Raw genomic sequence first — 26,352 nt, forward strand, 5'->3', positions numbered from 1 at the left:
CCCGGGGGCGGGGCGCGCACAAGCTGTGAGGCGCACGTGGCTGGGCAGGGGCCCCGGTCCGGCTGGCTCCACCTGAGACAAGAGTTGAAACTCTGAGTAAGACGAAGGCCTTACGGCGGCCTCCAGTATTATGGGGGAGAAGCGCGGGAAGCACGGTTTGGTGGGCCCCGAGAGCTCCGAGGGTCGTGAGCTAGTTTGGTGGTGGTGGGGGTTCGCCGTGACTGGACCCTGCGCGGGCGCTCTGGACTGTTACCCTGACAGGGCCTCGCCGTGGGGCTCGAGGGCCACCTTTTCGGCTCCTCTCAGGGACCCGCCCAGGGCCACGACCTGATGGGGAAGGTATAGGGAACTGGTGGGACTCGGGCAGGCGCGGGAGCCGGGTCGCGGCGCGAGGAATCTGCCGGCCCGGAAGAGCAGACAGCCCCACGTAGACCGGAAGCGCTGCTCGGGAGGCGGAAGCGCTGCTCCCGGGTGCGGCGGGACCCCGGCCACGGCGGGCGACTGCTAGGAAAAGGACTTTAAAAGGTCAGCCGACTCATGTCGGTTACGGTGAGGTATATTGTTGCAGGGCCCAGTGCATGCATACAGTCATTTATTTATTCAGTTTGTTTGACCAATAAATGTGTTCTGCTAGTGTGCCACTTTTCAGACATTGGCATGTGTTTTATTAGAGAGATGTTTAGGGCTGGGGATTTAGCTCAGTGGTTCTGCTGCCTACCTTGCAAGCACAAGGACCTGAGTTCGATCCCTGGTACCAAAAAAAAAAAAAAAGCATGCAGAGAGATGTTTTATATTCTTTAAAAAAGAATATGACTGTAAATAAGAGGAGCAGCAGCCTGGGGCTCAGGAGGTACCTTTTGTACCAGAGACAGAAGGTTCAGAGAGGCTCTGAACAGAAATCGAGGAATCCTCAACTCCAAAGCATATTTAGAGCTTCTCCCCGAATCTGCGCCTGGAGTTGTTGTTTTAGACAGGTTCTTGCTATGTACTTCAGGCTGGCCCTCAACTCGCTATGTAACCCAGGCTGGCCTCAAACTGGCAGCGATCCCCTGCTGCCTCAGCCTCCCCAGTGCTGGGATTACAGGCGAGCGCCACCACTCCTAGCTTGCAGTTTGACTTAAAGTCATTAGGAATATCTACTGTACTCATTTTCCCTAGACCGTATTCATGATATGGTCACATACATTACTGTGCTCATAATAAAAATTTCTGTCCGTGATGCCATTCTCAGAATTTTCATTCCAGATTTGCCTTATGAATCTGCCACATCCTAAGAATAGCTAAAGCTCATAATTTCATACCCTTCTCATAATTTCTACTCATAATTTCATCCCCTTCAGATGAGTTATCTATATCGAAATGCATCCGTTCAGTTGCTTCAAACAGTCCTGGGAAGGGGAATCACAAATCCTAGGTTCTCCCCTTGATTTGAAATCACTAGGGTCTGAAACCTATAAATAAGAGTAAAATCAAAGTCAGGTATGTATATCCCACTTTCATAAGAATGTTGTTTTCTGGAAATACATTCCTTCACTCTTATTTTCACAGGAAGAAAAAATGTCTCAAAAGCAGATGAAAGAAGCTTTTGTCAGTAATCTCAATGGAACTAGTGTGCTGGAAATCACGCAGGGCTTGTGTTTACCTGCATTCTGTATCCTGTGCAGAGGACTCCTGATCATTTCCTTAGAGCACTTGTGTTCTTTTTCACATACCTGGAGAACTCGATTCTTCGTTGACTTTGTTGTCCTAGTAGTTCCCCTTGTGACTGCTTTGACCATTTTGTCTTCATTTGTCTTCCTTGAGCTTCTCATTGTAATTATCTGTGGGGCATGGCTGTTCTATCAAATATACCAAAGGAGGACTTGCTATGCTAGAGCGCCTGTCCAGAAAATCCTTGAAAAATTCTTGCAAATCAGTCTAGAATCGGAATACAATCCAACCATCTCCTATTACCGTGTATCTAACAGTGTATTTGTCGCTGTTGCCATTTTGGCTGTGGACTTCCCACTTTTTCCCAGAAGACTTGCTAAAACTGAGCTCTATGGGACAGGAGCAATGGATTTTGGAGTAGGTGGCCTCATTTTTGGGACTGCAATGGTTTGTCCAGAGGTCAGGAGAAAATATATGGAGGGATCTGGATTTTATTATCTTTTAAAATCACTGTACTCTGTTTGGCCATTAATTGTCCTAGGTATAGGACGATTAGTTACTATAAAATCCATAGGCTATCAAGAACATTTAACTGAGTATGGAGTACACTGGAACTTTTTCTTTACCTTAATTGTTGTGAAACTGGTAACAACAGTGCTTTTGCTTGTTTTCCCCTTAAATAAATCCTGGATCGTGGCCATCAGCATTACTGTGTTATACCAGCTAACCCTTAACTTAACCCCACTGAAGCAGTTGATTTTGTATGGCACAGATGGTAGTGACACAAGGGTTGGTTTATTAAATGCTAACCGAGAAGGAATAATCTCTACTTTGGGGTATGTGGCAATTCACATGGCTGGTGTGCAAACAGGATTGTATGTGTTTAGGAACAGAACACATATCAAAGACTGGATAAAAGTAGGATGCTGTCTTCTACTAGTAAGTATTAGCCTCTTCATCTCTCTCTACATAGTTCAAGTAAATGTAGAAGCAGTATCTCGAAGAATGGCCAATTTAGCCTTTTGTATGTGGATAGTTGCTTCTAGCCTCATCTTTCTTAGTTGTTTATTACTGACTGATATAATTTTGAGTTTTGCCAAATTTCTGATTAAAGGTGCTATAGTACCATGTTCTTGGAAACTTATCCAGTCACCTGCTACAAATAAAAAGCGTTCTGAATTTCTAGTCCCCAGAGCTGAAAGAAAGGAACCCAGTCCTTGTTTAATCACAGCTCTAAACAGAAATCAGCTAATATTTTTCTTGCTGTCAAATATAACAACTGGCCTGATCAACCTAACGATAGATACATTACACAGCAGTACTTTGTGGGCATTATTTGTGCTCAATGTCTATATGTTTACCAATTGTTTAATTATATATATACTTTATTTGCAAGGTAAAACTATGAAGTTTTGGTGATAATAGAGGTAGGACCTATTTATCTTTGAGATCATATTAATGGGGAACAATAAATGTGAAAAAAAATGTGCTTTTGGAAACCCAATCTTTATTCTGTTATAAAACTAAAGTTCCAGTCAGGTGTGGTGGCACATGCCTGTAATCCTAACACTTAGTAGGCTGAGGCAGGAGGATTGCCATTTGAGGCCAGCCTGGGCTACATGGTGAGTTTTGTTGTGTTTTTTTTGGTACTGGGGATTGAACTCTGGTCCTTGCACTTGCGAGGCAGGCGGTGGAACCACTGAACTAAATCCCCAGCCCTACATAGTGAGTTCAAGGTCAGCCTGAACTATACAGAGAGACCCTGTCTCAAAAAAAAGGGCTGGGGATTTAGCTGAGTGGTTCTGGCACCTGTCTCACAAGTGCAAGGTTCAGAGTTTGATCCCCGGTAACAAAAAAAACAAAACAACTAAAATCAAAACAAAAAAAACCCTAAAGTTCCAATCCTCTCTAAAAGTAATGTTTTTTCTTTCTATTTGAGTAGGCATCTCATTAGTTTGACCAGGTGGGGGTCATCCTCCCTCAGCTTCCTAAGTAGTGTGGATTATAGGCAAGTGCCACTGGGCCTGTCTGTTTAATGTTTCTCAGCATTATATAAAACCAACAGAAAAGTAAAACCTTGTAACTTGTTAAAAATTGTTAAATGCCAGTATTTTAAGAAAACTTCAGAGTTTTGACACTGGAACATGGGAAAGTTGGGATTTTTTCTATCTTAATATCACCTTATGTCATTTTGTATTTTATAATGTTTACATTAAATGGAATGTTTACATGAAGACATTTCAGTATAAAGTGCAGATTGTCAATACTTTTTTATTTCTCAACTTTAGTCTAAAAGCCTAGGGAAAAGCAGCAAGTGTTTAAAATCAAATACTTAAGAATTGAGAAAAGTTAAATGCTCCCAATACTGAATTGTATGATATAGTTTATGTATATAATAATTACAAGACAATAAAAGTTCTGCTTTGAGACATTTATTTTAGCCTGCTCTACTAGGGATACAATGATAGGCAAAGCAAAAATTTCCTAAGATCTTGGATCTTGCAATCTAGTAGGAAAAGACACATTAAACAAACATTACAAACTGTTAAAGTAGAGGGGAAAAAAAAAGTATAGGTTGCCATAGCGTCAAATAACTGATCTAGTAAGGAGTCAAAGTTTTCCCCACAAATAGTTTGATGAGGGATGGGATGAATGTATGTATGTGGAGGGGGACAAATGGGAGGTGGACACAAAATATTCTAGAATCCTTTCTAGATAAGGGATGAATCCCTCAATAAAAGTCCTAAGTTGGGTGGGGATCCAGCGCATTTTAGAATGGAAAGGCTGGAACTCAGAAAAAGGGAGCAAAAGCAAATTAGGAATGCCTCCTTTACCTTGTTAAAGGGAAAAAAAATCAGTGAGAAAAATGAAAAGTCATCAAGTACCTAATTTAATAACACTATGGCTATAATAAGGTGCTTGTGTGGTACTAGAAGAGTGAACCCCTGGCCTTCACAAAGAGATACATCCTCAGCCCTTTTTTCTATTTTTTTGTTTGTTTTTTGAGACAGGTTCTGTCTTGCTATATAGTTCAGGCTGGCCTCAAACTGGAAGCAATTCTGCCTCAGCCTCCCAAGTGCTGGGATTACATTTGGGCCAGGGATTTAGCTCAGTGGTTCCACTGCCTGCTTTTCAAGCTCAAGGTCCTTCGTTTGATCCCTGGTACCAAAAAAAAAAAAAAGTGGCTAAATTGCCCAGACTGGGCCTGAATTTAGGACTTTTCTTGCCTCAGCCTCAAAGAGTGCTGGCATTAAGGTGTGTGCTGCCACAACTGGTTTATGTTAAGGTTTAACATCCTACTGAGAACTGGAGTCACTCGAACTCTAAGGTGATTTGAACCTGCTGTTCAAATGGTGGCATACATGTATAATCCCAGCTACTCAGGAGGCTGAAGCAGGAGGATCACACGTTCAAGGCCAGCCTGGGCAATTTAGTGAGACCTTGTCTCAAAATTTTAAAAAGGGGACTGGGAATGTAGCTCTTGTGGTAGAGCACTTGCCTAACATGTACTGGTCACTGTGTTTGATCCCCAGCACTGGGAAAGTTTTGCCCAGCCTGGGCAGTTTAGCAATTTAGCAAGAACCTCAAAAAATAAAAATGGCTGGGGATGTAGCTCAGTGCCAGGGCCCTGAGTTTCATCCTCAGTATTTAAATATAAATTTTTAAAATCCCACAAAACTTCAGTTTCTAGTTCTAAATTTTAGTGTTTATCATTGAAGTGGGCAAAAAATAAAATTTGACTTTAGTTCTATTTTCAAGTAGAAATCTGACTGTAGAAATAGAATGTTTAATTTGATATTTGATGAGCAATATGTATAGAGCAGGAGGAGGCTCTTCCCATATTATATTGTACATTTGTCAGTTACCTCCAAATTAATTTAAAATTTGTTGTTTGGGCCGGGGATTTAGCTCAGTGGTTCTGCCACCTGCTTTGCAAGCTCAAGGACCCGAGTTCGATCCCTGGTACAAAAAAAAAAAAAAATTAAAATTTGTTGTTTGTAGTTCTGGGGATTGAACCCAGGGACTTGTGCACGCTAGAAAATTCTCTACCATTAAGCTATACCCTCTAGCCCCAAAATTTATTTGTTTTTGAGACAAGGTCTTGATATGTAGCCCAGGCTGGGGAATGAATTCAGGGTCTTTACACTGACTTACATCCTCAGCCTTTAAAAAGAAAAAAAATTTTAAAGAGTTTTTACATTAAATGGAGTTACAGGTTTACAGGTTTTTGCTAAGTTGCCCAGGCTAGGCTCGAACTTGCAATCCTCCTGTCTCAGCTTCCCAGAATGCTGAGATTACAGGCATCTGCCACCATGCTGGATTAGGTGGCTACCTTTTAATTTGTGGATATTATTTTTCCTTATAAAATATCTAAGTGAGGAAAATATTTCTATTTTTAACATAGACCCTCCCACTGTCAGCTCATGAAAAAAACCCAATTTACAGTTTCTCAGATACAACTATATTTAAATAACATTCTATCATTGATTTCTACCTTAAACAACAAAGTTATAAAAACTACAGAAGGGAGTTGGGGATTTAGCTCAGTGGTTCTGCCACCTGCCTCGCAAGCTCAAGGACCCGAGTTCAATCCCTGGTACCAAAAAATAAAAACTACAGAAGGTATTTTAATCAAATACCATTTTCTTTGCTAGTAGTCAGTGTGTTCAGTAATGAGTAACTAAAATAATATGAATTACGTTTGTTACTCTCAATATTCTTTCTTTACCAAGCATATACCAAACGAAGTTTTAAAGACTTAAAGTAGGTACACTGATGTGTACCTACAGGAGCACTTCTAGACCCTAAAAAGCCACAGTATTCTTAGAGTGTTTTATAATGCAAGATATTTTTAAAATGTCCACATTTTGACTGTGTCTTGTAACCTGTCAAAAACTGCATGTACATCCTATATGCCTGTGGGATTTAAGCTAATATCATATGGTTCTGCCTTTTTTTTTTTGTACAGGGGATCGAACTCGGGTCCTTGGGCTTGCGCAGCAGGCAGGGAAACCACTGAGCTAAATCCCCGGCATGCCTTTTTAACATGAAGAAAAGATAAACACTAGTCACACTTTGGGACTAGGTTCTTCCAGCTTATTATGTCACTTACCCTAACAGTGACCACACAATGTCATAAATCAGCATGGCTAAGGATGCTATGGAGTTTTTGTTGTGAATTTCTAAGACTTCATATGATGACCAAAATACTTTTTAAAGATCCGTAACAAAACTCTAGCCTATTCTACCAGGAAATACAGAGCTGTCCTTAGGATTAATCAGTTATAAGAGCAGTAAATGTATTTAGCCTTAAGTTCATCAAGACCTTCACAGGCAAAATATATCCCAACAACTGTTTTGGCCTTACAACTGGTCTTTAAAGTCTTCAGGGTAGGATCTGAGTGCACGGAATGGAAGGTGTACAGGAACTGTCTTTACAGTAGCTCTGCTTCTGAGAGCCGGTCAGAGGGAATGGCCTTTGGCCACCACCAGTACGTTGCCCAAAGCAGTCCCTAAGTTAATATTAACTCAGTCTAAACTCAAGCTCCTTTGGCCAGGACACATACATAAGCCACCATCCAGAGTTCTATCTGCCTCCAGCGCAACAAAACCAAAAACCTGTCAGCACTTCTCGGCGGGATCTGGCAGTCTCAGCTTACAGGCAGATCTGCAGCTGGCTCCCGCTGAATCAGCTGGGGAGGCAGAGTCCTTTCTTCCTCAATCTATCCCGTGGTGGGAACTAAGTGGCGTCAAGTGCCTGGGAACCAAGGCCAGAGTTTGCTCCTTTCCTTCACTGACCTTGGGAGCCTTAGCTCCTCACTACTTCTCTTACCCAAGCCCTCCCCGGGCCAGGACCCTGAGTTAGCTCGTCTCGGCTAGCTTCCCTCTGGAGAGCTGTTCTCAGCCCCGTGTGGAGGAGGACTGAGGTTTAAACCCACTTAGCCCTCCTATCAGCCCTACTTCGGGTTTGAGGACCTAAACTCGGGAGAACGCGGGTGACAGGGACCGGAAGGCCGGGGCAGTAGCCCCCCGCACCTCTCGGCGCAGACTTCTGGAGCCGGGACGCGAGAGTCTCGCGAGAAGAGGCGGGACCCCGCCCGGAGCACTCGGCCCCTCTCTGCCCCACCCTCCCCACGTCTCCGCCTTCCCTCCCCCACTGCCCGTGGCGCGAGCGGCTGACAGAGCTTGGAGAGGAAACGGCACTTGCAGCCGCGCTCCTGCCCAGGCCGGCCCTGACGCAGGCCTCGTCAGGCGGTAACGGGGAACAGAGGTGGGGGCCAGGGAGGCGACCGCGAAAGCGGTGAAGGTCAGAACCGGGAGCCCTCCAGCTACCAGGGTGAGGACCGGGTCCGAGCCTGCCCTCTTCTCGGACTCCGCAGAGCTGAGGCGGGGTCGATCCCTCCCAGGGGCGGGGTCGTGCTGGGCAGCTGCAGCCTAAGGGACCCGCTGGGCAGGGTGCGCCAGGAAGGGGAGTAGGGGTCAGCTGTGGACAAGGGCACCTCGGCAGCAGGAATCCGGGAGTGGGTCGTGGAGCGGAGGCCCAGGGTGGGATCCCGGGGCTGGGACTCCCATGACGGGCGGGGAAGCCCCGGGTTGGCGGGTCCTTTCCGCCTCGCCTTTGGACCCTGACTGGAGGCCGGCGAGCTGGGGGGGGAGGGAGGGAGAGAGGCGCGAGGGGGCGGGTCCCGGCCCTCCTCGGCGCTGATTGGCTGAGCGCGTGCGGAATCGGGTGATGGGAAACGCAGCGCAGCTCTTCGGTCCTCTCCTGCTGCGCTCCCTCCTTCCCGTGGCGAAAGTGCTGAGCGGCGGCGGGTGCTTACGTTCGCGGGGTTTGGCTGTTGCAGGCAGGAGCTGGGAGGAGGCGGCAGTGGCTGGAGGAACAGCGGCGGCAGCTGGGAGGAGGTGGTGACGGTGGCAACGGCAGCGTCGGGGACGATGGCGCGACTGGTGGCCGTATGCAGAGACGGGGAGGAGGAGTTCCCCTTCAAGAGGAGGCAGATTCCCCTCTACATAGACGACACACTCACGGTGAGCGGGCCAGGCCGGGCTGGGCCCGCTGCTCTCCTGGCAGCTGTTTCCCCTCCTTCCCCTCCCCCAGGCCGAGCGCTGCGCACTGAAGAAAGAGTGTGTTGCAACTCCTAGGCGAGGCCTTCTCTCCGGCAGGCCCCACAAACTCGCCTTTGCAGTGGATCTTAGTATCCTCTTTGGTCCCCAAGGCCAGCGCCACTAATGCACTTTGAGCCCCTCTCCCCAGGTTTCCCTTCCTATTGAACCCTCTCCCTTTCACCTTTCTCTTTAGGAGACTGTGCTTTTGCCAAAGCACGAGACTTGGAGAAGGGTTGAACGATCTTGGGCGTTTGAGGCCTATCCCTTACAGAAACTGCCTACCCTCGGGGAGGCTTAATTATCTGGAAATGTCGCAGCTGCATTGCTGCTTGTGTATTTTCTGTTTTAATGCCATAGCTCTCACTACATAAGCATAATTATCGAGGCCAGGGTGACATACTTTTGCACAGTAAAGATTCCACTAAAATGATTCGGTTTGGTTGCAAGTAGTCTCATGTTGTCTAGCACATTAAAACTCTTGAAATGATTGTATTGCTAGGCCCTGACTCTTCAAAATGGGCTTTCTCGGCGTTATTCTTTAGTTTATAGCCTTTTTTGGGGAAACGAAATGATTGAATGTGTAAGAGTACTATAGCTGATTGCTCACATTGAGTGTAAAGAACTAATCCTGAGTAGTTTTCTTTTTTCTTAAGTCTTAGTATAGCATTGGTGACCCTCTGCCCTGTGTTGCTGTACTATTTCCTCTAAAAGGAAATGGCAGAAATTTGAATTGAACCAGAACAGGAAATGAGTATAGTTGCTTGTCACTATTTCTTAAGAAATTAAATGAACTTTTTCTGAGTATCTTTTGAAACCTACATTTTGGTTGTACTGACACTGTGGGTTATACATTTGCCTATTTTGATAAGATGTAAATAAGTCTCTTCATCTTAGCATCCTTGCTTGGCTCTTTTGCTATTCAAGGACAGTTGATCAGTTTTCTTTCTGAATTTTTTTTGCAAATACCTACTGAAGGCTTTCACATTTTATATAAAATGCAAGTCATTGTAGAGATGCCAGCCTGTGCCTTTCTTTTTGCTAGTCTCAATTGAGATTTGATTGAACTATAGTACTTCCAAAGGATTAAAAGAGCTGTTGAATAACTTACTTTGTTAGAACTTTTCAAGTGAAAGCATCTCTAATTATTCAAGTGATTCCCCCCGCCCCCAAGGCAGAAAGATTTTTAGAAATTATCTGTATGCCCTGGTTATGATTTCGGTAAATTTTTAATTTTTGAAGTGTAATGGACTTATATTTTTATGTATTTAATTTTGCCCCTTTTTTTTTTGAGATAGAGGTCTCTCCAAGTTGCCCAGGCTAGTCTTTACTTTGTGGGCTTAAGCATTCTCACTAGGTGGACTGTAGGAATAAGCTACCATTCCTTGCTCTGCACTTGTGTTTTATTTATTTTTGGTTTTTTGAGACAGGGTCTCACTGTGTAGTTTTGGGCTAGCCTTGAACTCACTATGTAGCCCAGGCTGGCCCAGAACTTGCAAGTATCCCTGCCCAAGAGCTGGGATTACAGGTGTGCACCACCACACCTTGCTTGCATGTGTATTTTAGTATATGTGCTGCCGAAGCAAGCACTGCACTTGTATTTTAAATAGATAAAAACAAAACAAAAACCTAACACTGATCAAATTAAAACCTTTCTCAGTGTAGAAACCCTGGTGGGAACTTATTTGTTGATTTTTTTTCTCTCTTTCCCTCCAACATAAACACTTCTAAGGCACATACATAGTTTGATTAGGCTTATTGTCCCAGAATGGCTTTAAAGTGGTTGTTTTTTTTTAAAATCCTGGGCTGGGGATTTAGCTCAGTGGTTCTGCTGCCTGCCTCTCAAGTGCAAGGACCCGAGTTCCATCTCCGGTACCAAAAAAAAAAAAAAAAAAAAAAAAATCCTAAGGGTTCGGATGTAAAATTCTTTTTTTTTTCTTTTGGTACTGGGGATCGAACTCGGGACCTTCTGATTGCGAGGCAGGCAACAGCACCACTGAGCTAAATCCCCGGCCCTAAAATTATTCTTGAGTATATCAAAACATAAGGAAAAACCAACATAAATTTGAGTATTTACAAAGTTTTAAGATACTTATTCTTTCTTTACACCTTGATAGCCCAACTTGAATATGATTGCAGCACATTTTCGCACCTGTCATGTAGCACTTTTAAATGACCAATATAGTGTACATGGTGTATTTTCCACAATGATTTGAGTTTCCAAAATTTTTATAAAAGAATATGCTACCTTTCACTGTGGTTTAGTATGACACTTACTTTACACTGTACTAGGTGGTTAAGGTTTGCTTTTATTGTTTTACGGATATGTGACCAAGGCAAATAAAATTAAAGATTACGTAAATATCTCAAAATACCATTTTATTTAGAAAAAGGTGTAATGTTTCTTTGCTTTGGAATGGGTTTTTATCATGAGGGATTGAATGAGACATTTTATTCATTACTTTGTTTTAGAAACATCTGCACACACATCAGAGTGGGGAATTTAGCTTAGTGGTGCCGCCATCTGCCTCACAAACACAAGGTCCTAAGTTCCATACCTGGTAAAAGCCCCCCCGCCAAAAGAAACATCTGCATAGTCGTTGAATGCTGTTAATGAATGAATGTTGGTAAAATCCCTGTCAAGGATGCACCGTATTTAAACAAGTTTCTTACAGGACCTTTCTGTCCAGTCCCACTTAAAGGAGGATGTAGAGCAAAGCACCTGTTGGGAGAGAAGGGGGAAGATGAAGATGCTTGAAGTTTATGTTCTGATTTGGTCCATTGATTGTTTGATGGCAGTGTGTGCCTGAAGTTAATATTTGGTTTGATCTTTGCACCTAGGGTCTAGAGGTAACATGCTGAGAAAACCTAGTGTGATCTTTATTTCAAGTGTAAGAGTCTTAGCATCTTGTTAGTAGCCAGGTGTTAATCTAGTTACAGTGTTTACAGTTTACATACAGTTACAAATATTATTTTAGTAAGATTCTGAAAGCTCGAGCCTTAAATAGGTGATTTTAACTTGGATTTATAAAATGAAATTAAGAAGCTTGTATGTGAAGAAGCAGACTCTTTATGTTATATGTTATATTTACATTTAAAAGATTTCTGTGGTAGTTTAGTGCTTGTAAACACTTGTATACAGTGCTGAAATTTGAGAAAAATCAGAATGGGGATTTAGCTCAGTGGTTACACCGCCTGCCTCGAAAGCACAAGGTCCCAAGTTCGATCCCCAGTACCAAAAAACAACAAAAAAAATAAGTAACCCTTTCAAAAAGTTCTCAAAATTTGAGAAAAATCCCAAATAAATAAACTGGTAGAATATTAAGGAAAGTGTTAAGCCATGTGGTCAAATGTGGCTCAGTGTTAATAGAATTATAAAATAGCTGGACTGGGGATTTAGCTCAGTGGTTCTGCCACCTGCCTCACAAGCGCAAGGTCCTGAGTTCAATCCCTGGTACCAAAAAAAAAAAATTATAAAATAGCTGATAGAATAAAGATTTTGGCCAGATATTGTGGTGCATACCTGTAATCCCAGTATTTGGGAGGCAGAGACAGGAGGACTGCTGTGAGTTTGAGGCCATCCTGGACTACATAGTATGTTCAAGGCCAGCCTGAACTACATAACGACCCTGTCTCAGAAAACAAAAACAGAGCCGTGGATGTAGCTCAGTGGTGCCGTGCCAGCCTAGCAAGCACAAGGTCCTGAGTTCAATCCCCAGTACCAAAAAAACCCCTAAAAAATATAGAACCAAAATATATAATCCTTATAAAACAGAGTACCTTTAATCCTGCTCCCCAGAGATTAGATGTACTTGTTGTAATTCCAGACATAGACACAGACATAGGTGCAGAGTTGAGATACATTGTTTTCTGTAACATTTTATATCCTGCTTTTTTTCACTAAGTGTAATTTTGAGACCTGGTCTTAAACTTCTGGGCTCAGGATCCTCCTGCTGATCCTGGCAAGTACTGAAACTATAGGCATGAATCACTGTAACAGGATTATCACCCACTCCCCACCCGCCAATACTGGAGATTGAGCTCAGGGCCTCCCACATCCTAGGCAAGTGTTTGATCACGGATGCATCCCTACCTCTTTTTTAAAAATTTATTTTGTGACAAAGTCTCACCACGTTGCCCAGGTTGACTTGGATTTGAGATGCTTCTTCTCCAGTCTCCTGAATGCTGGGATTATAAGCATGAGCCAACATGCTTTGCTCATTCTTAAACTCCCCCCCCCCCCAGTACCAGGGATTAAACTCAGGACTTTGTGCTTGCCAGGCAGGCACGGCCCCACTGAGCTGCATCCCTGCCCCCGCCCCTTTTAAAAGGGGTACTAGGGATTGAACCCGGATTTTCACACTGAACTACACCCCCAGCCCTTTTTTATATTTTATTTTGAGATGGGGGTCTCACTACTTTGCTGAATTGTCTAGGCTGGGCTAGAATTTGCAGTCCTCCCACTTTAGCCTCCCAGAGTGTTTCTTCAACTTTTTTTTTTTTTTGGTACCTGGGATTGAACTCAGGACTGTGAGGCAGGCGCTGGAACCGCTGAGCTAAATCCTTGGCCCCGACATCTCTTAATTTAATTATCCTTGCATTATTGGATATAGAGGAGGCTCTAATTTTTTTGCTATGAGTAATACTGTAAGAATATAAATAATGAGTTAAATCTTTGCTTTAAAATTTTTTTTCCTCAGGCTTTGGAAGTAGAATTACTGGACAGAAGAATAAGAATGCTTTAAAAAGTTCTTGAATTGGCTGGGGATTTAGCTCAGTGGTTTCACCGCCTGCTGCGCAAGCGCAAGGACCCGAGTTCGATCCCCGGTACAAAAAAAACCAAAAAAAAAAAAAAAAAAGTTCTTGATACCTACTGTCAAATTGTTACAATATTTCCCGAACACAGTTTATCCTTCTAATTCAGACCTATCTAAAGGGACTAGAAACTGAGACAAATTTTTAACTGCCTGAGACTTTAAAAGATAATAAATGGTAGCATATTTACTTGGGGATTAGGTGTTTAGCATTTGTTAAAAGTTTAGTATTTAATGCTTTCTTTCAGTTCTTTTCTTGATTTAATATTTAATTTTACTAGAAGTGATAGATGTTACAAATAGCTATGCAGATGAAGTAAAAGTAAAATCAAAGTGACAATAATTTTTATAAATACAAACTTAATATTGTTGGTTAAAGCTTATGAGAAAGAGCTAAAAACAGATTTTTTTGTGATCAGGAAAAACCAGGACAGATACTTAAAAGTGAAAGTGGGTGATAGATTCAATAAACTTCATAAAGCCATAATTGCAGCCCAATGACTCGTTCTGTTTTTGGTTAGCTATGGATAGGCAACCTCATCATGCAGCTGAACACTAATGATTCCTCTGTGAAACTACACCTGAATACTTAACAGGACTGTCTTCCTGTAGGTAACCTAGACTCTAAGATTAAGTCAAGGAAGTGGTTTTTAAAAATGGAGGAAAATAGTGCTACTAACCTTTTTGCCTTCCTCATTTCTTATTGTCATCTCTTAAACAGCAAGTGATGATTAACTAGAAAACAGTAAGATTAAAAAATTGTCCTAGGGCTGGGGATTTAGCTCAGTGACAGCGCCCTACCTTCCTCAAAAGCGCAAGGTCCTGAGTTTGACCCCCCCCCCAAAAAGAAAAAAATTGTCCTAAATGTTTGAAAGGCAAGGATAGTGTAATTATTTAGGATAGAGTCTCTAGCCAGAATGGTATAGAGTAAGTTCAAAGGGCTATTATCCAACCCAGTGAACCCAGGAAAGACATAATAATAGCTTAGTGGTTTGTGGGGGTTTTTTTTTTGTTTTTTTTTTTGCGGTACTATGGATTGAACCAAGAGGTCCTCTACCACTGAGCCACGTCCTCAGCTTTTTAATTTTGAGGCAGGGTCTCCCTTGGTTGCCCAAGTTGGTTTCAAACTTGGAATCCTCCTGCTTTAACTTCTTGAGTAGCTGGAGTTAAAGGTATGTGCCACCACTCCTAGCTAATAGTTCAGTTTTTGATATTTATATAAGGTGAAAATGAAATGATCAAAATGAGTTTTTTTAAAAAGGATTCCTAAAGCAAGTATTGTCTATTAGTTGTATTTTTTTGTTTTTTCAAACTCAGGACCTTGCGCTTGCAAGGCTATTAATTGTAATTTTTAAAAAGTCAAGGGCCACGGATTTAGCTCAGGGATTCTGGTGCCTGCCACGCAAGCACAAGGTTCCGAGTTCGATCCCCGGTACCAAAAAAAAAAAGCCAGCCAGTAGGTCTCAATATTCTTTGACTTCTAAATTTAAAACAAAAAAATTGTAAGAATAAAACAGTTAATTTATACTAAGTCAAACATAAGATCTCATCTAAGAACCAGGTTGAAGAAACCTATTCTGGGGGAGAGATTGAACCCATAGCTTCAGGCATGCTAGGCAAGTGCTTTACCACTAAGATATCCTCTAGCCTGACAGTGAAATTTCTTAGTATGTTAATCCTGTGGTGATTCCACAAAGCATAATGTGAATTGATTGAGCTGTTAACTGTTTTATTCAGGGGTTTTTTTGGACCAGAATTTTCAATACTGAGATTATTAAATTTTTTTTTCTAGGGAGGCTGAGGCAAGGGGTTGCTGTGGGTTCGAGGCCAGCCTAGACTACATAGTGAGTTAAAGCCCAGCCTGAACAAAATAACCAGACCTTGTCTCCAAAAAAATTTAATTTTAAAGTTTGAGTAGGTTTTGTAAGCTACAATAAATACCGAGTACAATATTGATTTATATTTTGCTTATTTATTTCAGTTATCCTCACCAGATTATTTAGAGCTACATCATTATACTAGTGGCTTCAGTTTTACTTGGTAGGGTTGGTAAAGCTAATAAACTATGAAAGTGCTTAGAACAATATGTACCTAGTATGAATAAGGCTGTCTTAAGTAGTATTGTTACCACCACTCTTTGGAAGTATTAATGAGATTGAGGAGGAAAACTAGAAACAAGATCCTAGGATTGATAAACCTGAAAATTGGATAATTGGTCTTTGAAATCGTGCAATTTATAATATATATATATATATATGTGTGTGTGTGTGTGTGTGTGTGTGTGTGTACACACACACACACACATCCAGAAGAGTAAAAGCTATTGAGATAGAACCACGTAACTGAACATGTACAGTGATTATAGATTTGGAAGCAAGGAACAGTAACCCCCTTAACTTGGGAAAGATAGGGACACATGAAATAATCATCCTGTCAGCCTACTCTGTAAAAATAACCACACGTGGCCGGGGCTGTAGCTCAGTGGTTTAGCCGCCTGCTGTGCAAGCGCAAGGACCCAAGTTCGATCCCCGGTACCAAAAAAAAAAAAAAGATAGCCACATGTTTCTTTTTCTGCAAGATAAAATATGCACATGTAAAAATTTGAATCACTGTACGTGCAGTTTTTGATTTTGTTACGGTGAATTCCTCAGGGTTAACTTGCTGTTCGCATCATTGTCCTTCCTCTTAAAATCCATTTCCCTACTTCATCTGTTTAGTTGTATTTCCTTACCAAATCAAGGAATGATCTTAATCTCTTGTTGTTAATGAGTCCTTGGTTTATTATTAGAAAAGGGCTGGGGATTTAGCTCAGTGGTACCAGCCCCTGCCTCGCAAGCGCAAGGTCCTGAGTTCGATCCCCGGTACCAAAAAAAAAAAAAGAACAAGAGTGTTTTTGGTTTTGGGTTTTTTTTTTGTTTTTCTGTTTTGGTACCAGGGATTGAACTCAGGACTTCACGCTCGCGAGGCAGGTGATGGAACCACTTAGCTAAATCCCCGGGCCAAGAATGTTTTTAATTGTTGTCTTTTTTTTTTTTTTTTTTTGAGACGGTCTCGCTGTGTAGTCCAGGCTGGCCTTTGAACTCACTGTGTAGACCATGCTGGCCTCAAACTTGCAGCAGCCCTCCTGCCTCAGCCTCCTAAATGCTGGGATTACAGACATGCACTGCAACTCCTGGCTTAAATCTTGTAACTTCTCATGTAGAGGGAAGAGAATGGTCACTTTCATTAAAGAAGCAGGTCTTGCCTGGTGTCTTGTCTGCAGCAAGAGGATTGTAAATTTGAGGTCAGGTGGGGCAATTTAGCAGGACTCTTTTAAAAGACTGGGGATATAGCTCAGTGTGAGGACCTCAGTTCTATGCCTAGTAGTGTACTACCAAAAACAAAACAGGTCTTTATGGTGGTAGTTGGAGGAAGGAGGGGTCTTTTTAAAATTACATTTACCAGGTGGTGTTTTTGTTACAGTGTTTGCTTCAGACAGGTGTCTATCCTGATGGCACTTTGGATGTATAGGAGTTTGAGATCAGTCATCTGAAAATAGTTTGTCCTACCACAGTATATTTGCTTTCTTTCAATGTTGTTTCAGTTAAAATTTGTGTATTACTTTATTTCATTGTTGAGGCATACTTTTTTCTCATTAAAACTCTGACATTGGGATGCTTGGGGTTTTTTGGGTTTTTTTGGGGGGGGTACCGGGGATCGAACTCGGGTTCTTGCGCTTGCACAGCAGGCAGCAAAGTCACTGAGCTAAATCCCCGGCCCTTTTGTTTTGTTTTGTTTTTGTTTTTTGGTACCGGGGATTGAACTCAGGACCTTGTGCTTGCCAGGCAGGCACTGGCGCCACTGAGCTAAACCTCCGGCTTGTTTTGTTTTCTGAGATAAGGTCTCACTAAATAGTTCCGACTGGCCTTGAACTCACTATGTACCCCAGGCTGGCCTCAAACTCATGGTGATCCTCCTGCCTCAGCCTCCCAAGTGCTAGGATTACAGGCATGTGCTGCCTGGCTGGGATGCTTTTTTACATTTGATGACATCCTATAGTTAAAATGGGTCCTTGTGGGCTGGGGATTTAGCTCAGTGGTTCCGGCGCCTGCCTTGCAAGCACAAGGTCCCAAGTTTGATCCCCGGTACCAAAAAAAAAAAAAATGGGTCCTTGTGGTACACAACTATGGTTCTTAAGATTTGTGGCATTACAGATCAGTGAAATGTACTAATTGCTAATTTCCATTATTTGACATACTGTAACATTCTGGAGAGTTTTGTATCTGTTCCTCTGATAGTGAAATTTGATAATTGAATAAATACATCAGTGTACCTTTTTTGTTCTTAATTAGACCAAATGGCATGTGCTAGATAATAATTTGAGATAATATACATTTTTCTTTTTTCTTTTTTTGGTGGTACTGAGGATTGAACCTAGGGCCTCAGATATGTTAGACAAGTACTCTTTCATTGAGCTATATCCCCAACCTGATACATAGATATTTCTAAAGACAGTTATAAAATTTATTCCATAATTATGAGGAATTAACTGAAAATATCAGGGTATTTGCTTTATTACATGCTATTGTTAGGTACTGCAAGAAACACTTTAAAGTGCAACTTAATCTTTACAACCACTCTGTGAAGTAGATATTAGAAATTATTTTATCTTGTTTTGAAAATAAGGAAATTAACAATTAGGCAGGGCAAGTATCTTACCCAGGACTATGACACCTGTGTTAACTGACAGTTTGGATTAAACTCACGTCTTTCTTGCTTCAGAGTCCTTACTCCTAATGGCCATGTGACTGTACCATTCTGAATGTAGAAATCTGTATACTGTAGTTGGGTTTTGTTTGTTTGTTTGTTTGTGGGAGGGGCAGATCTGGCTCAACCCTAGAAGTTTGTCGGACAAGCTGTATAAGGTATTATAAAAGGATAAAATATTTTATTTCTGTTCTGTTTGCATTTTAAGATGGTGATGGAATTTCCTGACAATGTGTTAAATTTCGATGGGCATCAGAATAATGGTGCACAACTAAAGCAATTCATTCAGGTAATAATTTTTTTAAATCTGTGTGTTCAGTGGTGTGTGTGTGTGTGCGTTAAAAGAATCATTTAAAATAGCCATAAGATTTTATTTTAACCTAAGATTCCCTAGTTATTAAGATTGCATTGAAATTGCTTTCATTTTTTACTGTTGTTATGGTGAATATAGTTATGTACCTGCTTTATGGACCTGGCATGTGAAAGAGAATTGGTGGTGCTGTGTGAACATTTAACATGTCCCTAAGACTCTGATTTCACCAGGCCATCTTTGTTGGTTTTTAAAGATAAGGTATGCAACTTTTATTAAGAACTCATTGGGGGCTATGGATGTATTTCAGTGGTAGACTGCTTGCTAGCATGTGCCAGGCCCTGGGTTCAATCTTCTGCACCTCAGAAAACAGAAGCACGCTGTTGGGTTTCTTCAGTATGATCAATTTGTTCAATTAAAAAAATTGTATATTATGAAGTTTCTAATTTTTATCTCATTTTTGAGGAATGGTGCTTCCATTATGTGGAAGATAACTTGTTCGTTTACTTCAGAACTCTATTTTTACCTTCAGAGAAAACTTTGAATAAATAATTAATGTTAAATGTGAGAAAATGCTTCTTGGTAATTATCTTACTTTTCCATCTGATTTTGGTAAAATCTGGATATCTTAATTGTAGTGTAACTAATTCTGTCAAGTAGAAGTTTTTTGGTTTTTTTTGGTACCGGGGATCAAGCTCGGGACCTTGTGCTTGTGAGGCAGCTGCCGGAACCACTGAGCTAAATCCCCGGCCCTCAAGTAGAAGTTTTGCCCATTTCTCTGAAGCTATGGTTCTTGGTCATTTTTATAGCTTGTCATGACCAACAGATAACATTCATATACAGATGAATTGTTCACTGCAGGTTCCCACATATGTAAGGTCTTGTTCTCTCCCACTAAACCATAACACCTGTCTACCTGCAAGTTGAGAATTGCTGCTGTCCATGATCTTCATCCTAGTTTGACTCCTATTGCTAAACATAGTGTTAAAAGTTGAAAAGACATGGTAAAGCTGCATTGCATCTTTATTTATTTATTTTTGAAGTGGCAGTACAAGACTTCATACTCACTGAACAAGCCCTAAATTTCCAGATGCAGGAATTCATCCCACTATGCTGGGACTTATGCTGCTTAGTCTGGCATCCTAAGCAGAGTTTGTGGATCCACCCAGACAAGGCTGTACTACTTTTCCTTTCTAACTGAGTTGTGAATAGAGATGGCACACGCTCCCCAGGTTGTACTAACTGCACAAGGGTGGGAACCAGCATTAGTGAGAGTGTAATCTTAATGTCGTAAGATTCTTCATTTTTCTTTCCCTCTTTTTCTCAGCGACATAGTATGCTTAAGCAGCAAGATCTCAGTATTGCTATGGTGGTAACATCACGTGAAGTCTTGAGTGCACTTTCTCAGCTTGTCCCATGTGTTGGTTGTCGCCGCAGTGTGGAGCGCCTCTTTTCCCAGCTTGTAGAGTCCGGAAATCCTGCCCTTGAGCCCCTCACAGTAGGGCCTAAAGGGGTCCTATCGGTAACTCGAAGATGCATGACTGATGCAAAGAAGCTTTATACATTATTTTATGTACATGGGTAAGTATAACCAGTTAGGGGAAATTGTTTTGTTAATTTTTAAACAACTTAGCGACAGTGTTTTGTTTTTTTCCTTCCTTAAATTTGGTTAGGGCGAAGATTGAGTAAATTTCAATAGTTGTATTTGTTTAAAACGGGCTGGAGATGTAGCTCAGCTGTTATTTATCTGCTTTTTGTTTTGTTTGTTTGGTACTAGGGATCGAACTCAGGATCTTGCGCTTGCAAGGCAGCACCACTGAGCTAAATCCCCAGTCCTGCTTTTGGTTCTTTTGAGACAGGATCTCACTGTGTAATGTTCAGGCTGTACTTGAACTCATATAGTCCAGGCTGACCTTGAATTCACAGCGATCCTCCTGCCTCAGCCTCATGAGTGCTGGATTTGCAGGCATGCACCACCACACTTGGCTTAATAGTTTATCGAGTAAGTTTCAGTTTGTGCTTTCATATAGAGAAGGATATAGTAAGCAAATATATAATTTGTCAAGTATAAGTTAAAGAAGTAAAACCAGTAAAGAGAGAATAAGTCAAATTAATATGAGAGGGCCAGGGATTTAGCTCAGTGGTTTTGTTGCCTGCTACATAAGCACAAGGACCCGAGTTCAATCCCCGGTACCAAAAGAAAAAAAAAAAATTAGTATGAGAGGTGGTCAGTGTCATTTTAGTATATGTGCTGCCGAAGCAAGCACAATGGTCAGTGTCATTTTGATAAATGACATTGAATACATACAGACTTGAATGGAGTGAGTGAAGGAACCATGCTGATACCTGAGAAAGGGAGAGAGGAAACAAAGTAAAAAGATTTGGAAGTGAGAGTTTTCTTGGCATGTCCAGGAAACAGCAAACAAGCCATTGTGGCTAGAGCCACATGAATGAAAGGAACAGTGATAAAAAATGAAATCAGAAGTGTAATAAAAGATCTGGTCATGTAGAGCTTTATAGAGCATCCTAACTTTTTTTGTGTTTACTCTGAGTGAGGTGGGAAACTTTGGAAGGTTTGAGCAAATGAGCAATACTGGCCTGAAGTTTAGCTTTCTGTGACCTTGCTATTGAAATGTGGAGAGTAGTAAGAGTAGCAGTAGAAACAGAATCAGGCTGCTTTATGACCCATGGGAGAGGAGGTGGGTGACTTGAACAAGAGTTTTGGACATGGAGATAGTAAGAAATTGTAGGAATGTCTTGAGACACAGGCAATGTCTTGAGGATGGCCCAACAGGATATTTGGATAGATTGATTGGGGAAGGAGTGTCAGTGATGATTCTTAGATTTGTGGTCTAAAGAGCAGACTGATGGTTCCACTCACTAAGATGGACAAGACTGAGAAGAGAGGTTTTCAGAACTCACTTGTAGGTGTATTAAGTTTGAGGTACAGAATGGACATCCACACACAGTTCAGAGAGGTGGCCTAGAGCTGCACATTTGTGTTATTCAGTAATATAAATCTGAAGACCAAACCCTGAGGTTTTCCTGTTCTGAGGTAGTGGTAGGGACTTTGGATTTTTATTCTGCCTGAGAAAAGAAGTTTTGGAGGGTTTTTTATCAGAGGAATAATGTAATCCAATACTATGTAGTTGAAAAAAATAAAATTCTTTTTATTAGTACATGCTTGCAGTACATAATGATTGCATTCATCATGGGAAGTTGGTACATGTACATAACACATCTTAATTCTTTTTACTTTTCCTTCCCTTTCCTTCTGTTTTCTTCTCTTAGTCCCCTTCCCTCTTGCAATAGATCCATCTCCTGGGCCAGGGATTTAGCTCAGTGGTTCTGCCACCTGCCTCGCAACCACAAGATCCCAAGTTCTAGCCCCTGGACCAAAAAAAAGATCTATCTCCCTCTTTTCTATTATCTTTAATTGCTTTTTAAATTGTTTACACTTTGGGTTTTCTCATGTAAGAGAAACCATATGATTTTTGTTTTTGTTTTTGTTTTTTTGGTACCAGGGATTGAAGTCAGGTCCTTGCGCTTGTGAGGCAGGTAGCGGAACCACTGAGCTAAATCCCCAGTCCCAAAACCATATGATTTTTAAGCTTGTGTGTCTGATTTATTTCACTTAACATTATGGTCTCAAGGTGCATCTATTTTCCTACAAATGACTCAAATCTAACCTTCTTTATGACAGAGTAGTACTCCAGGAGACATTTTCTTTATCCATTCATCTTTCGATGGATATATAGGCTGCTTCTAAAGATTTACCTATTATGAGTTACGCTGCTGCAAACATGAGTATGCATGTATCCCTGTAATATGTTGTCTTTAATTCAGGAAGATACCTAGAAGGGGAATATCTGGGTTGAATGGAATTTTTAGTTTTTCAGAGACTCTCCATACTGATTTCCATAATGGCTGTACTAGTTTACGTTTCTACCAACAATGTAGAAAAATTCTTTTTTCTGTACAGCCTTGAGGGCATTTGTTTTTGATTTCTTGATGATGGCCATTCTTTCTGGAGTAAGATAGAATCTCAGTGTTGTTTTAACTTGCATTTCTCTAATGGCCAGAGATGTTGAACATCTTAAAAATGTATTTATTGGCTATTTTTACTTCTGAGAAATATTGCTTCACTTCAGTTGCCTTTTTCCGGAGAAGGGGTACCAGGGTTTGAACTCAAGACCTTACACTTGTGAGGCAGGCAGTAGCACCACTGAGCTAAATCCATGGCCTTAGTTGCCCATTTTTTGATTGGATCTTTTATTTTAGGAGGTCTCATTATTTTACTTCTTTTATTTTTTTTGGTACCGGGGATCAAACTTGAGTCCTTGGCGCTTGCGAGGCAGGCGGTGGAACCACTGAGCTAAATTCCTGGCCCCTTTATATGTTCTAGATATTAGTCGTCTTCTGAGGAGAAGATGACAGATTTTTAAAATTTGATACAATCCTGTTTGTTGATTCTTGATGTTATTTCTTGTGCACTGGGGCTCTGTTGAGAAAGTTTTTGCCTAAGGGCCAGGGATGTAGCTCAGTGGTGCCACACCTGCCTGGCAAGCACAAGGTCCTGAGTTCAGTCCCTGGTACTGGGGAAAAAAGGTTTTTGCCTGTATCTTCAAAAGTTTTACCTATTTTATCTTTCACCAGATTGTTTCTAACATTTAGATCTTTGATCCATTTTTATTTTATTTTAGAACATAGAGATACAAGTCTAGATGCAATCTTTTTTTTTTTTTTTTTTTTTTTTGAGACAAGGTCTCAGTGTGTAGTTCAGGCTGCCTTGAACTCACTATGTAGGCTAGGCTGGCCTCCAACTGAGGGCAGTCTTTTTGTATCAGCCTCTCAAGTGCTGAGATTAAAGGGGTATACTCTCATGGCCAGCCCCAGTACCTATGTTTTAAAAGGATTACTGTAGTTTCTAAGTGAAGCCTAGAATATAAAAGGTAGAAGGTGATAGCATGGGACCATTTGGGAGCCCAGCTTATTTAAAAGTTAGTGGAGACTTTGCTGATTGGTTGGATAAAAGGTGTCTAGTAACATTACATAGTCTATATTTGCATAAAATTTCTGTTGATCTCACCTCATCAGGGATATTATGCATTTATATAAATTTGGGCAAAGAAATACGGTTACTAGTCGTGTAGCAGTCCGTATAAGATATTGGAGTGCCAGGTATACTGCTAATACAAGGATGAGTGAGACAGATAAAGTCTGGGGAGAGTGCATTGAATAGAGCAGATTTCGCAAAAAAAGCATTTTGATAGGCCAGGAATGGAGCGAGAAAATGAGTGTACATACTCTTGGGATCAGAATGTGTTGATGAGACATTGTCAGGGTAGGTGATACATTTATAATACCTTAAAATACATATCATAACTAGGCAGGACATAGAGATTTTTAAAATTTGAAAGAAAAGTGACTATTAATTAAACCTTTTTGGTTTATTTTTTATTAGGTCCAAACTGAATGACATGATAGATGCTATTCCAAAAAGTAAGAAGAACAAGAGATGTCAGTTGCACTCCTTAGACACACACAAGCCAAAACCTTTGGGGTAAGTAGAATTGAATACCAAAGTGCTTCATTGTTGTTAAGACAATAAACGTTGGTCATAGTAAAAAAAAAAAAAATACATTGCTAGTTTCAATGCATTAATTGGTTACACTCTGACATAGGTCAAAATAAGTGTGTTTCCTAGTTCTCTATACCTTTTTAGATTGAGATTATATGGGGTCCTGTAGATTTGATTTTAAGATTTTTTTTCTTGCATTAAATATATTAGAAATAGTGAAATTTTTATAGAAATTTAGCTAATATCAGGGTTTTCAAAGTAGTCATAGCATCCTTTGATCAGTAGCCACAATGTATAAATTATTTTTCTTATTTCTAGGTTACTCTAATAATTTGTAAGTGATTTAAAAAACAAATGCCTCCTTAAATCAATTATGTCAGTATGTATTTATGTAACTACCTTGCAGTTTTCTTCTTAGGTGTTACAGTGTCTGATGCTGCTTTCACTCCTATCTCCAGGCACAGGGCCACAGTTGTCCTGTACAAAGTTGTTTGAGGGTGGGGATGGCAAGGAGAAGCCATGGAATTTGAAGGGAGTTTGTAAGAAGTAACTTATGTTTTAGAGAGAATGGGATAATATAAAACTATACTTCTGGCCAGGTGTGGTGGCACACACCTGATGCCCCTGGATTTGATTCCCAATAGTACCACCAAAAAAAAAAAAAAAGGCTGGGCCTGGGGATATGTGCTCTGAGAGGCTGAGGGAGAGAATGCCAAGCTCAAACCCAGTAAGACCCTTCTCAAAATGAAAAACAAGAAAGGGCCAGGGATGTAAATCATTGCAAAGTCCCTGGGTTCAATTCTCAGTACCAGAACAAACAAAAAATACTGAGTTAACTGTTCATTTTTTTATATCTCAGGGTCATCAACACCATGTTATAAATAAATATTTTTATCCTTAATGTAAGACCTAGATGAACAAATCATAGTAAAGTTAATAATCTCTTAATAGGTTTTTTTTTCTGAATAGGTTTTTTTTTTTTTTTCCTATACTAAGGAACCAAGATAAATTTAAAAAAAAATTTGTCATAAAACATGTCAAAGGAATGTAGAAAGACTATATGAGTAGTAGAGACTTTTTTTGAGATGAAGTCTTTCTGTGTTTCCTAAGCTGGTTTTGAACTCCTGTGCTCGAGTGATCCTCCCACCTCAGTCCCCTCAGTAGAAGTAGAGACTGTACAAGACCTTTACCCCGTGTATCTACACATGCTATCAAAAGTTTGCCACATTTATTTATCTACCTTTTTCCTTAATTTTCAGTTATTTATTTATTTGGTTTCTTGAAACACAGTCTCATTATATAGCCCAGGCTAGCCTTGAACTTGCTATGTAGACCAGGCTAGATTCAAACTTGTGATCCTCCTGCCCCAGCCTCCTGAATGCCAAGAACCTTGCTGAAATATTTTGGTTGGTTTTTTTTTTTTTGGTACCGGGGATCAAACTCGGATCCTTGCACTTGCAAGACAGGCGGCGGAACCACTAAGCTAAATCCCCAGCCTTGCTGAAATATTTTAAAGCAGGTTCAGGCATCATGTTATTCTACCTACGTCAGCATGCATCTCTAAATACATTGACTTTTTCTTTTTTCTTTTTTTTTTCCTCTGAGACAGGATCTCACTGGGTTGGCATTGAACTCTCTATGTAGCACAAGTGGGCCTTGAACTTGTGGTGATCTTTGTGCCTCAGTCTATTGAGTGCTGGGATTACAGGCATGAACCACTGTACCCAGCAACATTTTCATTCATAACCACAAGACCATCATAACACCAACAAAATTAACTATTATAAGGGCCAGGGATTTAGCTCAGTGGTTCCGCCACCTGACTCACAAGCACAAAGACCCAAGTTCGATCCCCGGTACCAAAAGAAAAAAATTATAATAATCTAATACCCAACCGATACTCAGATTTCTCCTACTATTGTTAAAGATTCTCTTTTTATATTGGTTTATTTGAATCAAGATCCAAACAAGAACCTTACATGCATGATATCTAAATACTAGGGATATTAGGATATCTAAATATTAGGGATACTCTGTACAGCCTAAAGTAGTTTTCTAAGGATAATTATGATTTTTTATACTTGATTTGTCAATGACTTTAGAGAATTCCTGATTCTATAAATGTAAAATTCAGTCACCATTTTTTT

At 40.8% G+C, this 26,352-nt stretch overlaps 2 protein-coding genes across 6 annotated transcripts in view; both read left to right on the plus strand.

Annotated features, from left to right (window-relative positions):
- On the plus strand, positions 1–3,886 carry Pigw (phosphatidylinositol glycan anchor biosynthesis class W). Of its 2 annotated transcripts, none has more exons than XM_004870400.3 (2): positions 1–96; positions 1,549–3,886. In XM_004870400.3, the coding sequence occupies exon 2, from the start codon at positions 1,558–1,560 to the stop codon at positions 3,067–3,069; it is 1,512 nt and encodes a 503-aa protein (XP_004870457.2). In that variant the 5' UTR covers positions 1–96; positions 1,549–1,557; the 3' UTR covers positions 3,070–3,886. The 2 variants fall into 2 exon arrangements, with proteins under 2 accessions (XP_004870457.2, XP_004870456.2); XM_004870399.3 differs by lacking the exon at positions 1–96 and adding an exon at positions 407–525.
- Positions 3,887–7,785: 3,899 nt separating this feature from the next.
- Positions 7,786–26,352, plus strand: part of Ggnbp2 (gametogenetin binding protein 2) — a 36,922-nt gene continuing 18,355 nt past the window's right edge. For all 4 annotated transcript variants that reach the window (XM_021248693.2, XM_021248694.2, XM_004870401.4 and 1 more), the window contains exons 1-5: positions 7,786–7,987; positions 8,496–8,679; positions 18,523–18,603; positions 19,952–20,205; positions 24,089–24,187. In XM_021248693.2, the coding sequence (XP_021104352.1) occupies positions 8,587–8,679; positions 18,523–18,603; positions 19,952–20,205; positions 24,089–24,187 (527 nt within the window). In that variant the 5' untranslated portion in view covers positions 7,786–7,987; positions 8,496–8,586. The remainder of the gene's footprint in view (positions 7,988–8,495; positions 8,680–18,522; positions 18,604–19,951; positions 20,206–24,088; positions 24,188–26,352) is intronic.

The sequence above is a fragment of the Heterocephalus glaber genome, unplaced genomic scaffold, assembly GCF_053883595.1.
Source record: "Heterocephalus glaber isolate CG9 unplaced genomic scaffold, H.glaber_assembly_v1.0 deba00001564, whole genome shotgun sequence".
NCBI classification, from domain to species: Eukaryota; Metazoa; Chordata; class Mammalia; order Rodentia; family Bathyergidae; genus Heterocephalus; species Heterocephalus glaber.

What these genes read in the sequence shown, in the direction of transcription:
- Pigw (XM_004870400.3), top strand. Translation starts at nt 1,558, where the DNA reads ATGTCTCAAAAGCAGATGAAAGAAGCTTTTGTCAGTAATCTCAATGGA.